The sequence below is a fragment of the Athene noctua genome, chromosome Z (assembly GCF_965140245.1).
Source record: "Athene noctua chromosome Z, bAthNoc1.hap1.1, whole genome shotgun sequence".
Lineage (NCBI taxonomy): Eukaryota > Metazoa > Chordata > Aves > Strigiformes > Strigidae > Athene > Athene noctua.
This window is the reverse complement of record NC_134077.1, coordinates 69,788,243-69,802,051: the sequence shown is the minus strand read 5'-3', so window position 1 is coordinate 69,802,051 and position 13,809 is coordinate 69,788,243. Positions and strand designations below refer to the sequence as shown.

Sequence of the window (13,809 nt, the reverse complement as noted above, 5' to 3'; positions counted from 1 at the left end):
TCTGAGTTTGTGTAGATGGATGACTTTTTGCTACTGGTGCTCCCAAGGACTGTTGATGACATAGAGTTATGATCAGATGACATGTTTCTTAAAATGCCTGTGGCATATTATGTACTGTTTTTCCCAACATTTCTGTCTCTGGTTACAGTGAACCACTATTAGCAATAGAGAATTTTCCCTAGTGGGGAATTTTCCAATAATGGGGAAGTTTCCTGAAGAAGTAGGTGGAGTTACATCAACATTTAAGTTCAGTCATAAGAAGTCTTTGAGCAAATAGTTCTGTTTTTCCTGTCTTCTCCATTTGATTGTGAGGGAAACGTTACAGCAGCAATACTGAAGAGCATTTTGCACAGTGAATATCATTTTGCTTTTAAAAACTGTGTTTGCCATAGATATCAGAAGCCAGCAGGAGGAGAGGAGGGACATTGTGGTAGATTTTGTAAGAAAAATAGAAGATTGCAGCTTTGGTAAAGATCTTTGATTGGCATCTGGGTCTCAAGCTACTTCAACTGATCCACCCAGGGGATCCTTTTGCTCAGTGTGAAACAGGAGAAGGGTCTGTAATGGTTATTGCAGCGTTTTTTTTCATGCGCATCTGGATTTGACCTGGACCTACGTTTTTTTCTCTCCGAAAGTGAAAAATTGAGTACAGCAGCAGACTTTTTCAGCCTTGAGGAGTTTTGTAAGTAGTCATACTTCTTTTGTGTGTGGTAAGGTTTGTTTTCCTCTACGGTGGGAGAAAGCACACAAAGTTCAAAAGTTCAAAAACTGCAGAATAGAAGCATCGGTCTTAGAACTGTAAAAGCTGACTTGTTGTCATCTGTCTTCCAGAACTTAGTCAGAACACTACTCCTGACAAAAAAAAAATGGGTATGGGTTGCATGCATGGGTATGGATACTTTTCTGTGACTGTAGTGCACGTGATATTTGTTCTGAGCAGTCCCTCAGCTACAGCCTTTACTTCAAAAAAGTTTGGGGTTCAGAAAATTTTGGGGTTGAGTGTGCTACAACTCTGGTTATTTTGGCATGGGGAGCACAGAGGAGTACACAGCTATATCCATCAGACTCAGTGGCTTGCTCTTCTGCAGGCTTCCCTCGAGAGTAAGTGTGATCAGAGCACACTTGTGAGATCGGTATGCTGCTGTCTTGTTTGAGAAGCCTAACTCTGGAGTTTAGCTGGTGCCTTGGACTGCTTGTTACTCAGGCAGCGGCATCATGGTGGAGGCACTCTCATGCATAGAAAACTTAGGTGCCCACAGAATTAGGCAGCAGTTTGCTAGTTCTTTTAAGAACATCACTTGTGGCTAAGGAATGAATTTGGTACCTAACCACATTAAGAAGCTCAGGATTTACTTATCAGTGGAACAGATGCTCAGAGTGAAAGATCTTATTTTCCTGTCCCTGTTGGCAGAACATCCTTTTGTAATTGCTTATGCCTGCCTAACAATGTATTAGATTGACGCCCTTTCTCAGCTCCATCTCTGTTGCCTTCTGCAAACCTACCATTGGAATCAGGCAGAAGCAATCTGTGGAAAAAAGTACCAAATCAAATCAAATTCTTATGAGGAGTCTAATTCTCTTAAGCCACAATGCTGTAAAGGCACATGTGTCTTATGACTCAGGACAATATTGTTAATTTACTACCAATTTAAAGTTGACAACCAAAGAAAGAAAGACAAAACATTTTACCAAAAATGCTAAAAGCCACAGTCCAGGTAGAGTTTCATCAGTTAGGAAGTGTGATGGGTATTACAGTTGCTTAATTTCTTGTGCAAATGCTGAAACTACCACTAGAAAGCAGTTTAAGGCATTCTTTCCTTATTTTTGTGACTGTTTGGGTATCCAAAATGAGGACTTCATTTAGATAAAATTCTACAGTTCTCTGTACTCACAGAAGACTTCCATTACATGAGTTTGAATTTTTCTTGACAGTAATTTGAAAAATGATGGCGGTGTTTGATACTAGTATTGCTCTGACTTAAAATAAGCAGCAAGTGCAACGGGTGTGTGAAGGTTAAGTGTATGAATTTACATTAATCAGTGTTTTATAATGTTAAAGTGTTGTGTAGGAATATAAAAGCTATATCAATAAAGAGGGGAATACTTCTGACAGAAAATTTAAATAATTTACATGTTCAGCGGTACAGCAGCAGAAATTCAAGAAAATAGATTTTGGTTGTAGGCTGACTGCTTTTGTCACTGTTTTACAAAGACACTATTGTGTAAATATTAAGTAATTAATTATTGCATGAATTCTGTTCACAATATATCTAACTTCATAAGCCTCTTGATAAATACTGTGAGGCCAGGTATTATAAAACAGGGTATGTTCACAGTATGTTAAGACGAACAGGTGGGGAAGAATAAGTTCTATTTCTTCCACTGAACGCATATAGAAAACTCTATTCTCCTCCTAGCAGAAGCAACTCTTTGCTACAGTTTAGGAGAACAATTGGGTATTTGTGAGTATTTATTTACTAATTGACAGATAGTGATAAAGCATATATTTTGCCATAACCAAGGACAAATGTTTAAAGCAAATAAAATTAGATGTTCTTCCTGGACCCATGCAGGAAGCTTTCTGCCTGATCGTCTGCTGTAGCTAAAGGTGCAATTTTGTCATGTTCTTGGCTAGAGTGGAACTTGATGCGTCCTGTCCTGTTCATGTGGAGTGACTAGGAAGTGTATTTTACAGTGCAAGTTAGAAAATGAGCGCATAATTATATTTGTCTATTATTTTATCATTTCAGGTTCTGTCTACGTCATGGAAAAGCCTTTGCTTTTGTATGTATTTTTATTCTACTGGCATTTCCTAAATGGTAAGAAGCTGAGTCATGAAAAGCAGTAGAACAGTTTAAGTATGTTTCCTTTCCATGTATAAGCACAGAAATGTTAATTCATCAGTTTTCCTTCAGGTGTCAGCATTTGGGTTTTTTTCCTTAATGTTTTAAATAAAAAGGTCTTATCATGCTTTTACAGTAAACTAGATAAGTGTGCTTTGATATGGGGTCAGTTTGAAATCCCTGTTGATGTTTCAGCATAGACATCTTTTCAGACAATGTACCATTTGCATTACATAAAGAGTTTTATTGGCACTGTCAAACCTGGGAATTGTTCTGTATTCTTTAACATTGTGTGTAAAAACAATTGACATTTGTCTAAACAGAACATTCCCATCCAAGGCACTAACAATTGCCTGTTATTGTGGCAGTATTCTGAAAGCAACAGCTGAGGGATTGTGCACACATGTTCACCTATTTTTAGTACAGCATCACACTGCATGTGTCCACAAGGCAGATGTCTGCAGGTATAAATAGTGCAGTTTGTCCCAAACTTGGGCATAACCATGCAAAAACGTTTAACTTTTCTGAAGAGGGCTGATACTTTTGGTCCTTAAAATGTCCTACATATATGGTAAGACATGACTTTGAAGATTAGGCTTATAACTGGAAAGTTAAGTTTTCTTTCAAATTTTGTTTTTCAGCTTTATTCACAGTTGAAGCTCCTCAGTCACTCTACACTGTGGAACATGGGAACAATGTGACCCTGGAATGCACATTTCCAGTGAATGGGAAATTAAAGTTCAGAGATTTAAGTGTCAGCTGGGAAAAGAAAGACAAGTTAAAGAAGCAGGTTTATGTACTTCTCAAAGGAGAGGAAGACTTCAAAAGTCAGCATAGTGACTTTAGGGGCAGAATAAAATTGTTGAAAGAGAATCTGAACTTGGGCCAGTCTCTCCTTCAGATCACTGATGTGAAGCTCAGAGATGCAGGGTTTTACCGCTGTCTTATTGGCTATGGGGGAGCTGACTACAAGACAATCAATCTGAAAGTTAAGGGTGAGTGTGCTTTCTGATGCTGTTAAAAGATTTCAGAGGACTCCTTGAAGTAAGGCGTGTCTGGATTAGCATTTAAAGAAACCTCTCCAAAGACAGGAGCCACCTCATGGCCCTTGCACAGCTGTATAATATTGTGTTTCTGTTTAGGTTGAATCCATGTTCTGTCCTTTATTTTCCATAATGACATGTGAGGAAAGGTGCTGCAAAACCATTTAGACCAGAAAGCTAATGCAATTTTCTAAACAACGTCAAAATTTAAAAAAATCCTGTACCTTTTCCTGTCAATATTGTTTGTTATTTATAAAATCCAAGCTGGTGTACAGAAACTTGACCCAGGGGCTAGAGATAAAGAAAAGGTGTCTTGCTAATATATGCTGTTCTTCTGTCTTCCTCACAGTAGTCATTTTCTTGCATGTGTTTAGCTCCTTATAGAACTATAACTCAAGGGGTGGTGAACACAGGAGATAATGAATGGAAGTTGACATGTCAGTCAGAAGGATATCCACAAGCTGAGGTGATATGGCAAAACAGAGAACATGAAGATTTGACTGATAAGGCAAACACAAGTTATGAAACTGGAAGTGACCAGCTGTATTGTGTGACAAGTACCCTTACAATCAAAAGTAGAATTGATGAGATTTTTTACTGTGTATTCTGGAATAAAGAGCTGCAAGAAAACACATCTGCTGTTTTACACATAGCAGGTAACATTTCTAAATTTCATTTATGGTTATACACTTCGAGGTACTATGTCATTTCGTCCCAGCTGAATCAGCCATGATTTGTTTCTCTTTGCTACCTAATTTCGAAAAGGCTAAAAAGAAATACCTGTGTTGTTAAGTTTTGCTATTAGTGTACACTTGCACCGTAACTAACATGCTCATCGTAAATGTGTGGATGGAATTCAAGGACAGGAATTTTTCATGACCTACAGTTATGTGAAAATTGATTTTGTGTGTTAAAAAAATGCAATTATTTAAAAAGCATATAGCTTGGAGCCTAGAAATAAAACCCTTCCATATAAATTAAACACAGCTTCCAAGAATATTCTGTTTTGCTGATGATAACTGTCAAATAAATTTGAACAATATGGTCTTTTCCTGCCACTACAGCCTTTGCTTTGAGCATATTTAAATTTAACAAACTGTAGACAGGTTTTTTGTTTTTCTAATAAGGTTGGGATTGAAGGAGGATGCATGAATGGAGAAGACCAATACAGTTTCTCATTAGACCTTTTAACTGGGCACCACCACTGCTGCTTTTGCTTTTGGCTACTTTTCTAATTTCTGCATTGTACTCTGATATGTTTGCACAAGCTTTCAGCCAGAGTGGAGACCTGATCCCACTCAAAAACAGTATTTCTGTTTATCAGGCTGTTACTTGGTCAGGTCATTTCCCTGGTCCTCTTCACCATGGGGTTTTAAAAATGCCTGTACTGGTGCACTTTTTGGGGCTGACAAGGGGTGGAAACAGGCAGCTGAGAGTGAGAAAGCCAAGTCATCCTTTCAATGAGTGATGAGCAGGCAAGTTTAGTTTCAACAACAAACACCTCTGGGATTCAAGTGGGCCACATATCCTTTGCATTCAGTGTTCTACCAGAGGAAGAGGACTCTGTCTCTTTCTCAGTCACTTTTTTCCTGTAGTCCTGCTGGGAAACTCAGCTGTGTGTAACACTTTGTACTTCGGTGACAAGCAGGATTAGCGATAGGAGTCAAAGGCACTGTCACATGGACTGCAGGAAGCAAAGATAAATATGAATGTGTTCTATCTTTTTTTTCCTTTATTGAGATGAAATTTCACTAAATGCACTATCAACACCTGACTTTAGACGCAATCTGAAATGGTGTTATCATGTCTGAATTGCTCATAACAAAAATAATATGGTGAAAATGAACAGAAAAGGGAGAAGCTTATGCAGTTATGTAATGACTTTCCTCCACTTGTTTTTCTCTAAGATTCAGCTGATGGTGTTCTGTGGACTGAGAGCAGACGCTTTGTTGGAGCAATTCTGATTGTGACTGCTTTTTTTGGATCACTGATGCTATTTATGCTCTGCATAAGAAAAGGTATTCCCATTATTTAGTTTAGTGTATCTCAGTTATTATCAATATGTTAATTCATCCTCACAGAGGTGGAACGAGATAATAAAAGTCTGCCCTAGACCTGTAACCACTAGATTTTTTTACCACCACCTTGTTTATTTATTTATCTGACTTAGTTGAATACCAGCAAGTTAGCAGAGTGGGACAGGTTGTCAGCCCCTCAGAAACCATTTATCTATGTATCTCATTTTTTCTTACAGGTAATGATTAGTGTTCAGTCTATACAAACATCAAAGCGTAGCTTACGCACCTCCTGGAAATGGAATTTCTGTGTTCTCCCTTTTGATTGGGGACCAGAATGCTGAGAGCAGACAGGGCACTGCAGGTTTTTTCGGGTTTTTTCTTCCTGCATTCTCTGAAAAATTTCACTGAATTATGAGCACATTTTTTTAAAGTGATCTAATTGTTATGAATTCTACATGTATCTCTATTCTGGTTAAAGCATCATAAAAATGGTGGTCTACATATGAAGTGATATGTCCAAGGTTTTGAGTCTGAAAGATTTTTTTTTTCAGAAGAGAGAATATTCCCACTGTGGCTTCATACCACTTGATTCATTTCCTGGTTAAATTTTGAGCTTTTTCAGTTCACTGACTTGAATTGGACATTTTCAGCATCACAGAATGCTGGAAAGCTAAAGCATTGGTGGTAATTTGTTTTCATTTGCTAGCTAACCAAAGAAAAATTTAGGAGAAAGAATTTTTAGGGTATCTGAGCATGAAAATTTTACGGTTTGCCCTCAAATTAAAGAAAAAATGCTTGAAACATGTTGCTTAACCTGAAATAAGTACTGTAGTAAAATAAGTACAACTTTTTATTTGTTTGGTTGTTTTTGTTTGGTTTTTTTTTTTTCCTTGGTGAGAACATGGATGTATTTGAGGAGTTTATATTCAGGGGTACTTTTTACTCTTCATTTTAAAAGATACAATAAAGTCATGTGTATCTCAGAACATCCATAGAACTAATTTGAAAATGTCAAAAGGACATTTAGCTGATGCGTAGCTACTTCTTTTTTTCCAGATAACTTTTTGAATTATTTTTTTTTTGTCAAGTTATCTGTAGAGAAAAAGTACAAGAGGCACTGAAGCTGGTACAGTACTCTTAGCATTATAATATCATACTGTACCACTCTGTAAATTATTACCAGAAATGCTCCAAAAACTTGAATGAGATAGTTGATTAAATGTTCATCTCAAAATTCTTGAATTTTATAGGAGATGTAAATGTGTGTAGCTAGCATGAAACTCATCTGGAATTAATGCAAAGGCTACTTGTCCTGTCTTTTCAAGTGCTATCTCAAAAGCTTCTAGACTAAGAGAAGTGTACTTTCTGAAACGGTATATCAGAACTGTTGGTTTTCCCGTCTGCCAGCTCTCTCTTCCACAGTGAAAACTAGAAACAGCCCTAATTTCTGACTGGAAATTACACAAAACCATCTATAGCCACGGGGCATTCATGTTCAAGTTCCATAAAATAAATACAAGGTAGAACTAAATGTGGATATTCAGTGTTTTGGTCACAAACTCATCTCCTGCATCAGTTCTATGGAAACGTGTCCTGGCTTAACAGGCTATCATGTCATGCTAAGAGGCTGCAGAAGGCCTGTAGATAACCCTGCATGTATAAGAACATATTTGTCCTAAGAACATGATAGGAATAGGAGCAGAACACGAAAGTGGAAGAAGGGACAGCAAAATCCTTGACTTCTCAGAAGATTCCCATCTGGGGATTTTAGTGAAGGTCACAAGTTTCCTAGGTTGCTTTTGTAATATTCATTGTTTGTGTGTATACATGGTAATACATATACAGGTCACAATGTATGTGATTATCATGATTATGTTATATACGTGTGTGTGTGTGTGTGTGTGTGTGTGTCAAAAACTACAAGTAGTAGTAATAGGTTTTTCTTTTAAAACTCAAGCTGTTCTACACAACTGGAAAGTGATTCTTTCAGAACAGAACCTCACTGGAATATGGGCTTTTTTCCCAAAAAGCACTGAGAAGGTGATCCCCTTCTTGTTCCCTTAATGCCCAGTATGTTCAAATTCTGGGTGAAAATATGCAATGGAAAACCATTTGAACAAGTATTTTCCAGTGATGTTGGTGTATTACATCAATGGAGTTCTGGCTTAGGAACAAGGAAAGGAAACTGTAAAGGAAACTGGCAGACTGGGGGCACTGAAGAATATATTTTAAAGTCTTTGAAGAAATGGAGTGTTTCGAGAGCCAATGATTACACTGTGCTAAGTATGCCCTTCTGACTGGTATGCTTATGTCCCCATTAGATCTCAAGTAAGTATTTTGATTTCTATTTGATTTTTGTCTCTTTTTTCTTTCAGCTAGAGCAAATAAGGACAACAGAACACCTGTGGCTAGTTCATCAACAGCAAGTATGTACACATGGCATAAATATAGCTCAGTGTGATTCTTGGGAAATAATTGCTTGAGAATTTACATTGTAACAGTGACAACCAAATGCAGATTTTCATTCAACTTTAACTTTGCTTTCTACTTTTTATTTATGTAACAACTACAAATTACAATTGAAGCGTAACTTTTTCATTACTATATCAACTTGGAAGGAAGTCGTGAAAGAAAAGCATACTTGTTCCAGGAGCAAATGCAGTCCTGAGGTGCGCAAGAAAAGGACAGAGTGGTGTGTCATGTTTTGGAAAGTCTGTCATAGGATGGGACATGCTCCCTGGAACAGATAACTCAGGATGGCAGCACATCCTGGTGTGCAGACTCTATGCTGCGATTTGAGCCATGTTGGCGTGATCCTGTGTTTTCTCTAGTATTATAGTGTTCATTTGAGGATCTTTGTCACAGCATTGAGGACATAGAGTTTGGCCCTGTTGAATGAAACACAGGAAGAAGCTTTAGCTTCCCTAACAGTTTGTTTTTCCTCCTGTTGAGATACTGATGGTATTTGCCATGATCTAAGCTCAGTGAATGACCAGTACCACCATGACGGTGAGAAATGGAGGAAGGAGTGGAGAGATTTAATATTTACTGTGGGAGAGAAGACATTCAAATCCTTTAGCCTCCTCTCATGATGGCTCATGCCTGGTATTTATTTCTTTTTTAATTTGTTGCATGGTTTTATTTGGAGACCACTTCAAATTGAACTGCTTTGTGAAAGTTAGTTCATACTGGCAGTTGGAGGTTTTCCTAAGAAAACCTGTTGAGGATACTCACCCAAAAGGAAACAACATTTAGTATTAATCTCTTCTCTTGATGTGCATTTAAGTCACATAGTTCCGGGATGGCTTGTGATAGCAACTTTTAACAAAGATTTGTCACAATATGAAAAATGCTGACTGTTATCTGTATGTATGCTGTTTGTTTAAAGAGCTATCAAAAGATAAGGGTACACATGACTGCAGAGATGCTTCTTTTGAAGATAAAGAGCTGAAATGTAAGTATAAATGATAAAAGGAAAAATAGTAGCAAATTGCAAACAGCATAAATCATCCATGGTCATGGGAGCCTTGGTTCGTGGCTGGTTTATTTAGTCCCTTGTTTTGACAGACAGAGTCCTCAAGAGAAGCACCGCCTCCCATTCTGTCTTACAAACTCAGCATCATAACGCATTGTGTACTGGGAGTTAAATAATTAATCTGGTTTTAAAAATAAAAATTAAAAAAAAAAAACATGAGAAGGAAAATGTGATATAGAGATATATAACAACCCAAATCAGTTGTTTCTCTAGTTGATGTTTTTGTTACAGAAACAGTTGTGCCAGCACAGCTGAAGGAGTGGTGATGGCAATGGGGTGGGAGACCTGATATCCATCACGGCCACTTAAGTCTCAAGCTGTGAGATTCTGTCTCAGCAAAGCAAGAAAATAAATTACTATATCTCTGAAATCTCTGAAACATACTGTGGTATGGAACAGAAGCGTGAAGTTACTGCAGTTTTTCTTTCATGTCCTTGCTGACTTCTAAAGCACTTATATTAATGACATCCAAAATCCCTCCCTGCTACACTATAGTAAACATAAAAAAGTGTAAGCCTGCTGGTCTTAAAGGTATAGATCTCCAAGTCAAAGAGCTAGGGCCTGGGTCTACGCTGCTAAGAATAGTGACAGATAGTACACTGAATGTATTTGAAAGAATTGTAAAGATTTTTAAAAATGGCAGACCTAATCCACAGCAATTTCACTGTATTTTCTAGAGGGCACTTCCCACCAGCGTGTTTGAAGTACAACTGTATTTTCTTCCATGATCATCTTAATTTTCTATTTGACCTTTTAATTAATTTAATTTTAGATCTTTATTTTGACAATGAAGGAAACTTTTTTGATACCTTCAAACTCTAGGAAAGAGTCCCAAAGCCATGAAGTGTTCTGTGACTTTATCATTTTATAATTTGATAATTTTTTCATATAATTCTTCCTTTTACAGATATGCAAATTGAGAAGACCTAGAGAAAGCAGGGGAAGCTTTTTTCCTCTGTGGTGAAGATTTGACAGCTCAACATTCTGTGTTCTGTCTGTTAAGGGGGATATTATTTTTTTTATTTTATTCTGTGATGGCAACCTTCTATGTCATTGTAACTCAGGGAATGAAGTTAACAATTATTATAGCATAAAAAGTCCTTGGATTCAGGCTTCTGTGTATGTGACTAGGTATGGAGGTATTTATTTAAACATCCAGGTTTCTTCTTTCTCAAGTTTATGCACTTTCAAAGACATATTTAGTTAAAAATATCTTTAAGGTAAGCACTTTAGGTCTATGACCATCATGAATTTCATAGCTAGTTCTTGAATAGGTTGTCTTCTGGGATTTTTTTTTCTTTTTTTTTTTTTTTTCCTTTCTTCCCCAACTGAGCTCTCTGTTCCCTGCAAAGATTTTGTTTTCCAGCTTTTGAAGAAATTTTTCAATACTTTGATCCTTATATAAGATAAGGATGCAACAAGACAAGATGCCATACAGACAGGGCATTTTCTGTCCTTACTGTAGATCTTAAAATACCAGATACTCACAGCTAAGGCTGAAATAGATGGTGTAGCCCTTTTGGCAACTATGGTTTGGAAATTATTAGATAATAATGAGTTTCTTGATCTATTCTTCTGGAAAGTGTTTTGGGGACTTAATTTTCTTGTGATATAGCTGGCACTACTTGGTTACTGCTCATTACTGTTCTGATTTACAATCTGGGGATAATGGAACTCTTTGGATATTCAGGAAGAACAGCTCTTGGACTGCCTTTTTGTTCATCTTGGGAATAGAAGAAAGAGAACTTCTAGGACATGAAGTACATGCTCATGTGACTACTTAAGAAATGCTGAGGAAACATGCTCCTGGGTCCCATTTCTTAAGCTATTGCTTTGTTACATTTTGCTAGGTGTACAGATTTTTTGGGGGTCCTACACAGGTGAAAATTATTTATTACAATGCTGTTCACTTTTTTTTTTTTTAAATAAAATGGTTTTCTTGTGTTTTATCCTGCTCTATTTGACTTGTCAATAAGCAGTGTTAGCACTACTTGGATTTTTTTCTGGAAAAATCAGGTATCTAAGATTTGCGTGTAGAATAGTGTCTAAACCCATGTCATCCCTCTGATGGCTTCCACAGTGAAGAGACAGTGGAGAGTTGGAACCTCACTGGCCTCAGGTTTTATTTTTGACTTTAAAATAAATGAGTCTCTTGTGCATTCCTAAGAATGTAAATGCAGCCCTCTGCCCAGGGTGTCACTTCTGGTAATATTCAGTCTAGCTAGTGTAAAGTTGTGTTTAATATTTCTCAGCAAGCTGCCATATATATTAGGATAGAGAAATTAATCTCATAACCATAATGGAGTTGGTAGACCTCAGTTAAGTAAAATAGTTACTATAAAGTGACTTCCCTAATTCGTTGCAAGCTTGCATATTCTTGTGATTTCATTCTTCAGGGATGCTTTGTGAACTTGAACATCCCATCCTGCTTCCCAGCATGCTTTCTGAGGCCACAGTCTGGGTGCACTGAAGCCATGGCCGATTTTTAATTATTCCCAGAGTGCAAGAATGGTTTTGGAAATATTAGGGCCATTTGTAGAAGCACTGACTCTCCTCAACACACAAATGTAGTTTCATATCACCACATAAATAATTCCCCTTCCAGACAACCTCTTCATTTCCTGCTTCCTCTTTGAGACTGCAACAGCTGTTTGCATATTAAAGTAAAAGTGAAAGGTCTACTTCTTTTAGTTATTATCAGCCTCTGCAAGGCTGTGCTATTAGTGCATGCTTAGTGTCATGGAACTGAAGTTGCTATCTTTAACAAGCTCCACCAGACAGCAGGAACTGTTACTTTTATCTTTTCCCAGCAGCAGAAAAGGTAAGTTACTGTTGATAATGCTGTATATCATATGAGTAAGATAATGAAATAAAGGGATATAAATATATTTTTCAATACTGTAGCTGAACTCTACCATCCAAAATGCCAGTTCCTGAATTCCTAAGTGGTTGATAAGAAGCTTGAAATTTTGCTACTTCATTAGAAAAGCAGGGTATGTTGTAGATAACAGATGATGTGAAAAGACCTGTCCTCTCTAAATAAGGTCTATTTCATGTTTTTCTGACATCTAAAACAGAACTTGCCTAATCTAATTTTAGTAATTTTACAAATTAGGCTTTTAGGATAAGCTGTCTCTCAGCTTCATTTTTATGAATACGTGGAGACAGGCCCACATGCTCATCCTCCAATGCCATGAGTTGTTTCAGCACAATTACTTTCTACTCAGGACAGAGGGACAATACATACGTAACTGAAAATACGACACATTTACATCATGAGAACTAGGTAAAAGGAAACCCTTCTTACCCTAACATAAAAAATGTAGTTAAACACCGTATTTGTAGTAATATTTTTTTCTTCAGTTAACAGTTTTTGTATGCCACTTCAGTGATTTTGTAAAGTGAAATTAAGCAGAAAGCTAGAGCATCTTCAGTAAGCTGCATTTTGCTTCCTAATGGCCAGGCATTATTAGATCCCCAAAAGTGCTCAGAAAAGCCTGGTTCATGTACACAATCTAAACTGGCTTATTGGTATTTGAGTTCAGAACTCACTCATTTGAAAAATGTATTAATGAACCAGTCTGGTGGCCTATTTTGTGATGTGATATTTAATTTTGTAGAATGTGAATGCCATTGCTAATAACAATTACATTAAAGAATAACTAATAATAACAATAGAATCATTGCTATTGACCTGCAGGGCTTTTCATAGAGCAGCATGCAGAATGTGTGTCCCTGTTCCCTTTTGTCCAAAAAAAGTAACTTCAGGGTCCTTGAGCGACATGTATCCATGGTGCACCATCCAAGCATGGGCTGACCAGCAAAATGGTAGAGATGCAACCAGTGGAATTTCTGCTTTTGCCAATGTGGACTTCTGGTTTTGCAGCATCTTCTCTCTGATTCCCTGTCTCCCTCTCCGTATGTCTCTGGTCTTGCAATCTAGGTGACTGTCCCATCCAAGTCCTTGCCAAGTACTGCTGCGTTCGTGAGATGCCCAAAGCAGGTCACTGCCTCTTGGGCAAAGGCACTGAGCTTTCTGTGTCCCTGTCCCAAAACAGGATCACATGTAGAAAACCAGAATGAGTATAAGATGGTGATGGTGACTGTAAAGTAACTTCGGGGTACCTTTTCTGTCAGGTGGGAAGAGAACAAGGAACACTTTTGCTTTCTTTTCAGAAGAAGTCTCAATACCTGCAGGGAAATTAGACACCTAGACACAGGAGGTAGAGATTCCTCAACAAACGGGTGAGGAAGTTGTGAGTGGTGTAGGCAAGCACAGGGATAATCAGAAGAAAAGGAACATAGCAATCAACAAAACAAGGCTTCCCTGAGGACTCTATGCAGGTAGAAAGTCTCTCTTGGTAGGACAC

The 13,809-nt window shown here is 37.6% G+C and overlaps 1 protein-coding gene across 2 annotated transcripts; it reads left to right on the top strand.

Annotated features, from left to right (window-relative positions):
* Window positions 1-585: 585 nt before the first annotated feature.
* LOC141973497 (programmed cell death 1 ligand 1-like) lies at window positions 586-11,517 on the top strand. Of its 2 annotated transcripts, XM_074932157.1 has the most exons (8): window positions 586-682; window positions 2,751-2,819; window positions 3,485-3,838; window positions 4,261-4,542; window positions 5,794-5,904; window positions 8,280-8,330; window positions 9,293-9,358; window positions 10,347-11,517. In XM_074932157.1, exons 2-8 carry the CDS (start codon window positions 2,765-2,767, stop codon window positions 10,367-10,369), a joined length of 942 nt encoding a protein of 313 aa, XP_074788258.1. In that variant the 5' UTR covers window positions 586-682; window positions 2,751-2,764; the 3' UTR covers window positions 10,370-11,517. The 2 variants fall into 2 exon arrangements, with proteins under 2 accessions (XP_074788258.1, XP_074788259.1); XM_074932158.1 differs by lacking the exons at window positions 9,293-9,358; window positions 10,347-11,517 and adding an exon at window positions 8,885-9,055.
* The last annotated feature ends 2,292 nt before the right edge of the window (window positions 11,518-13,809 follow it).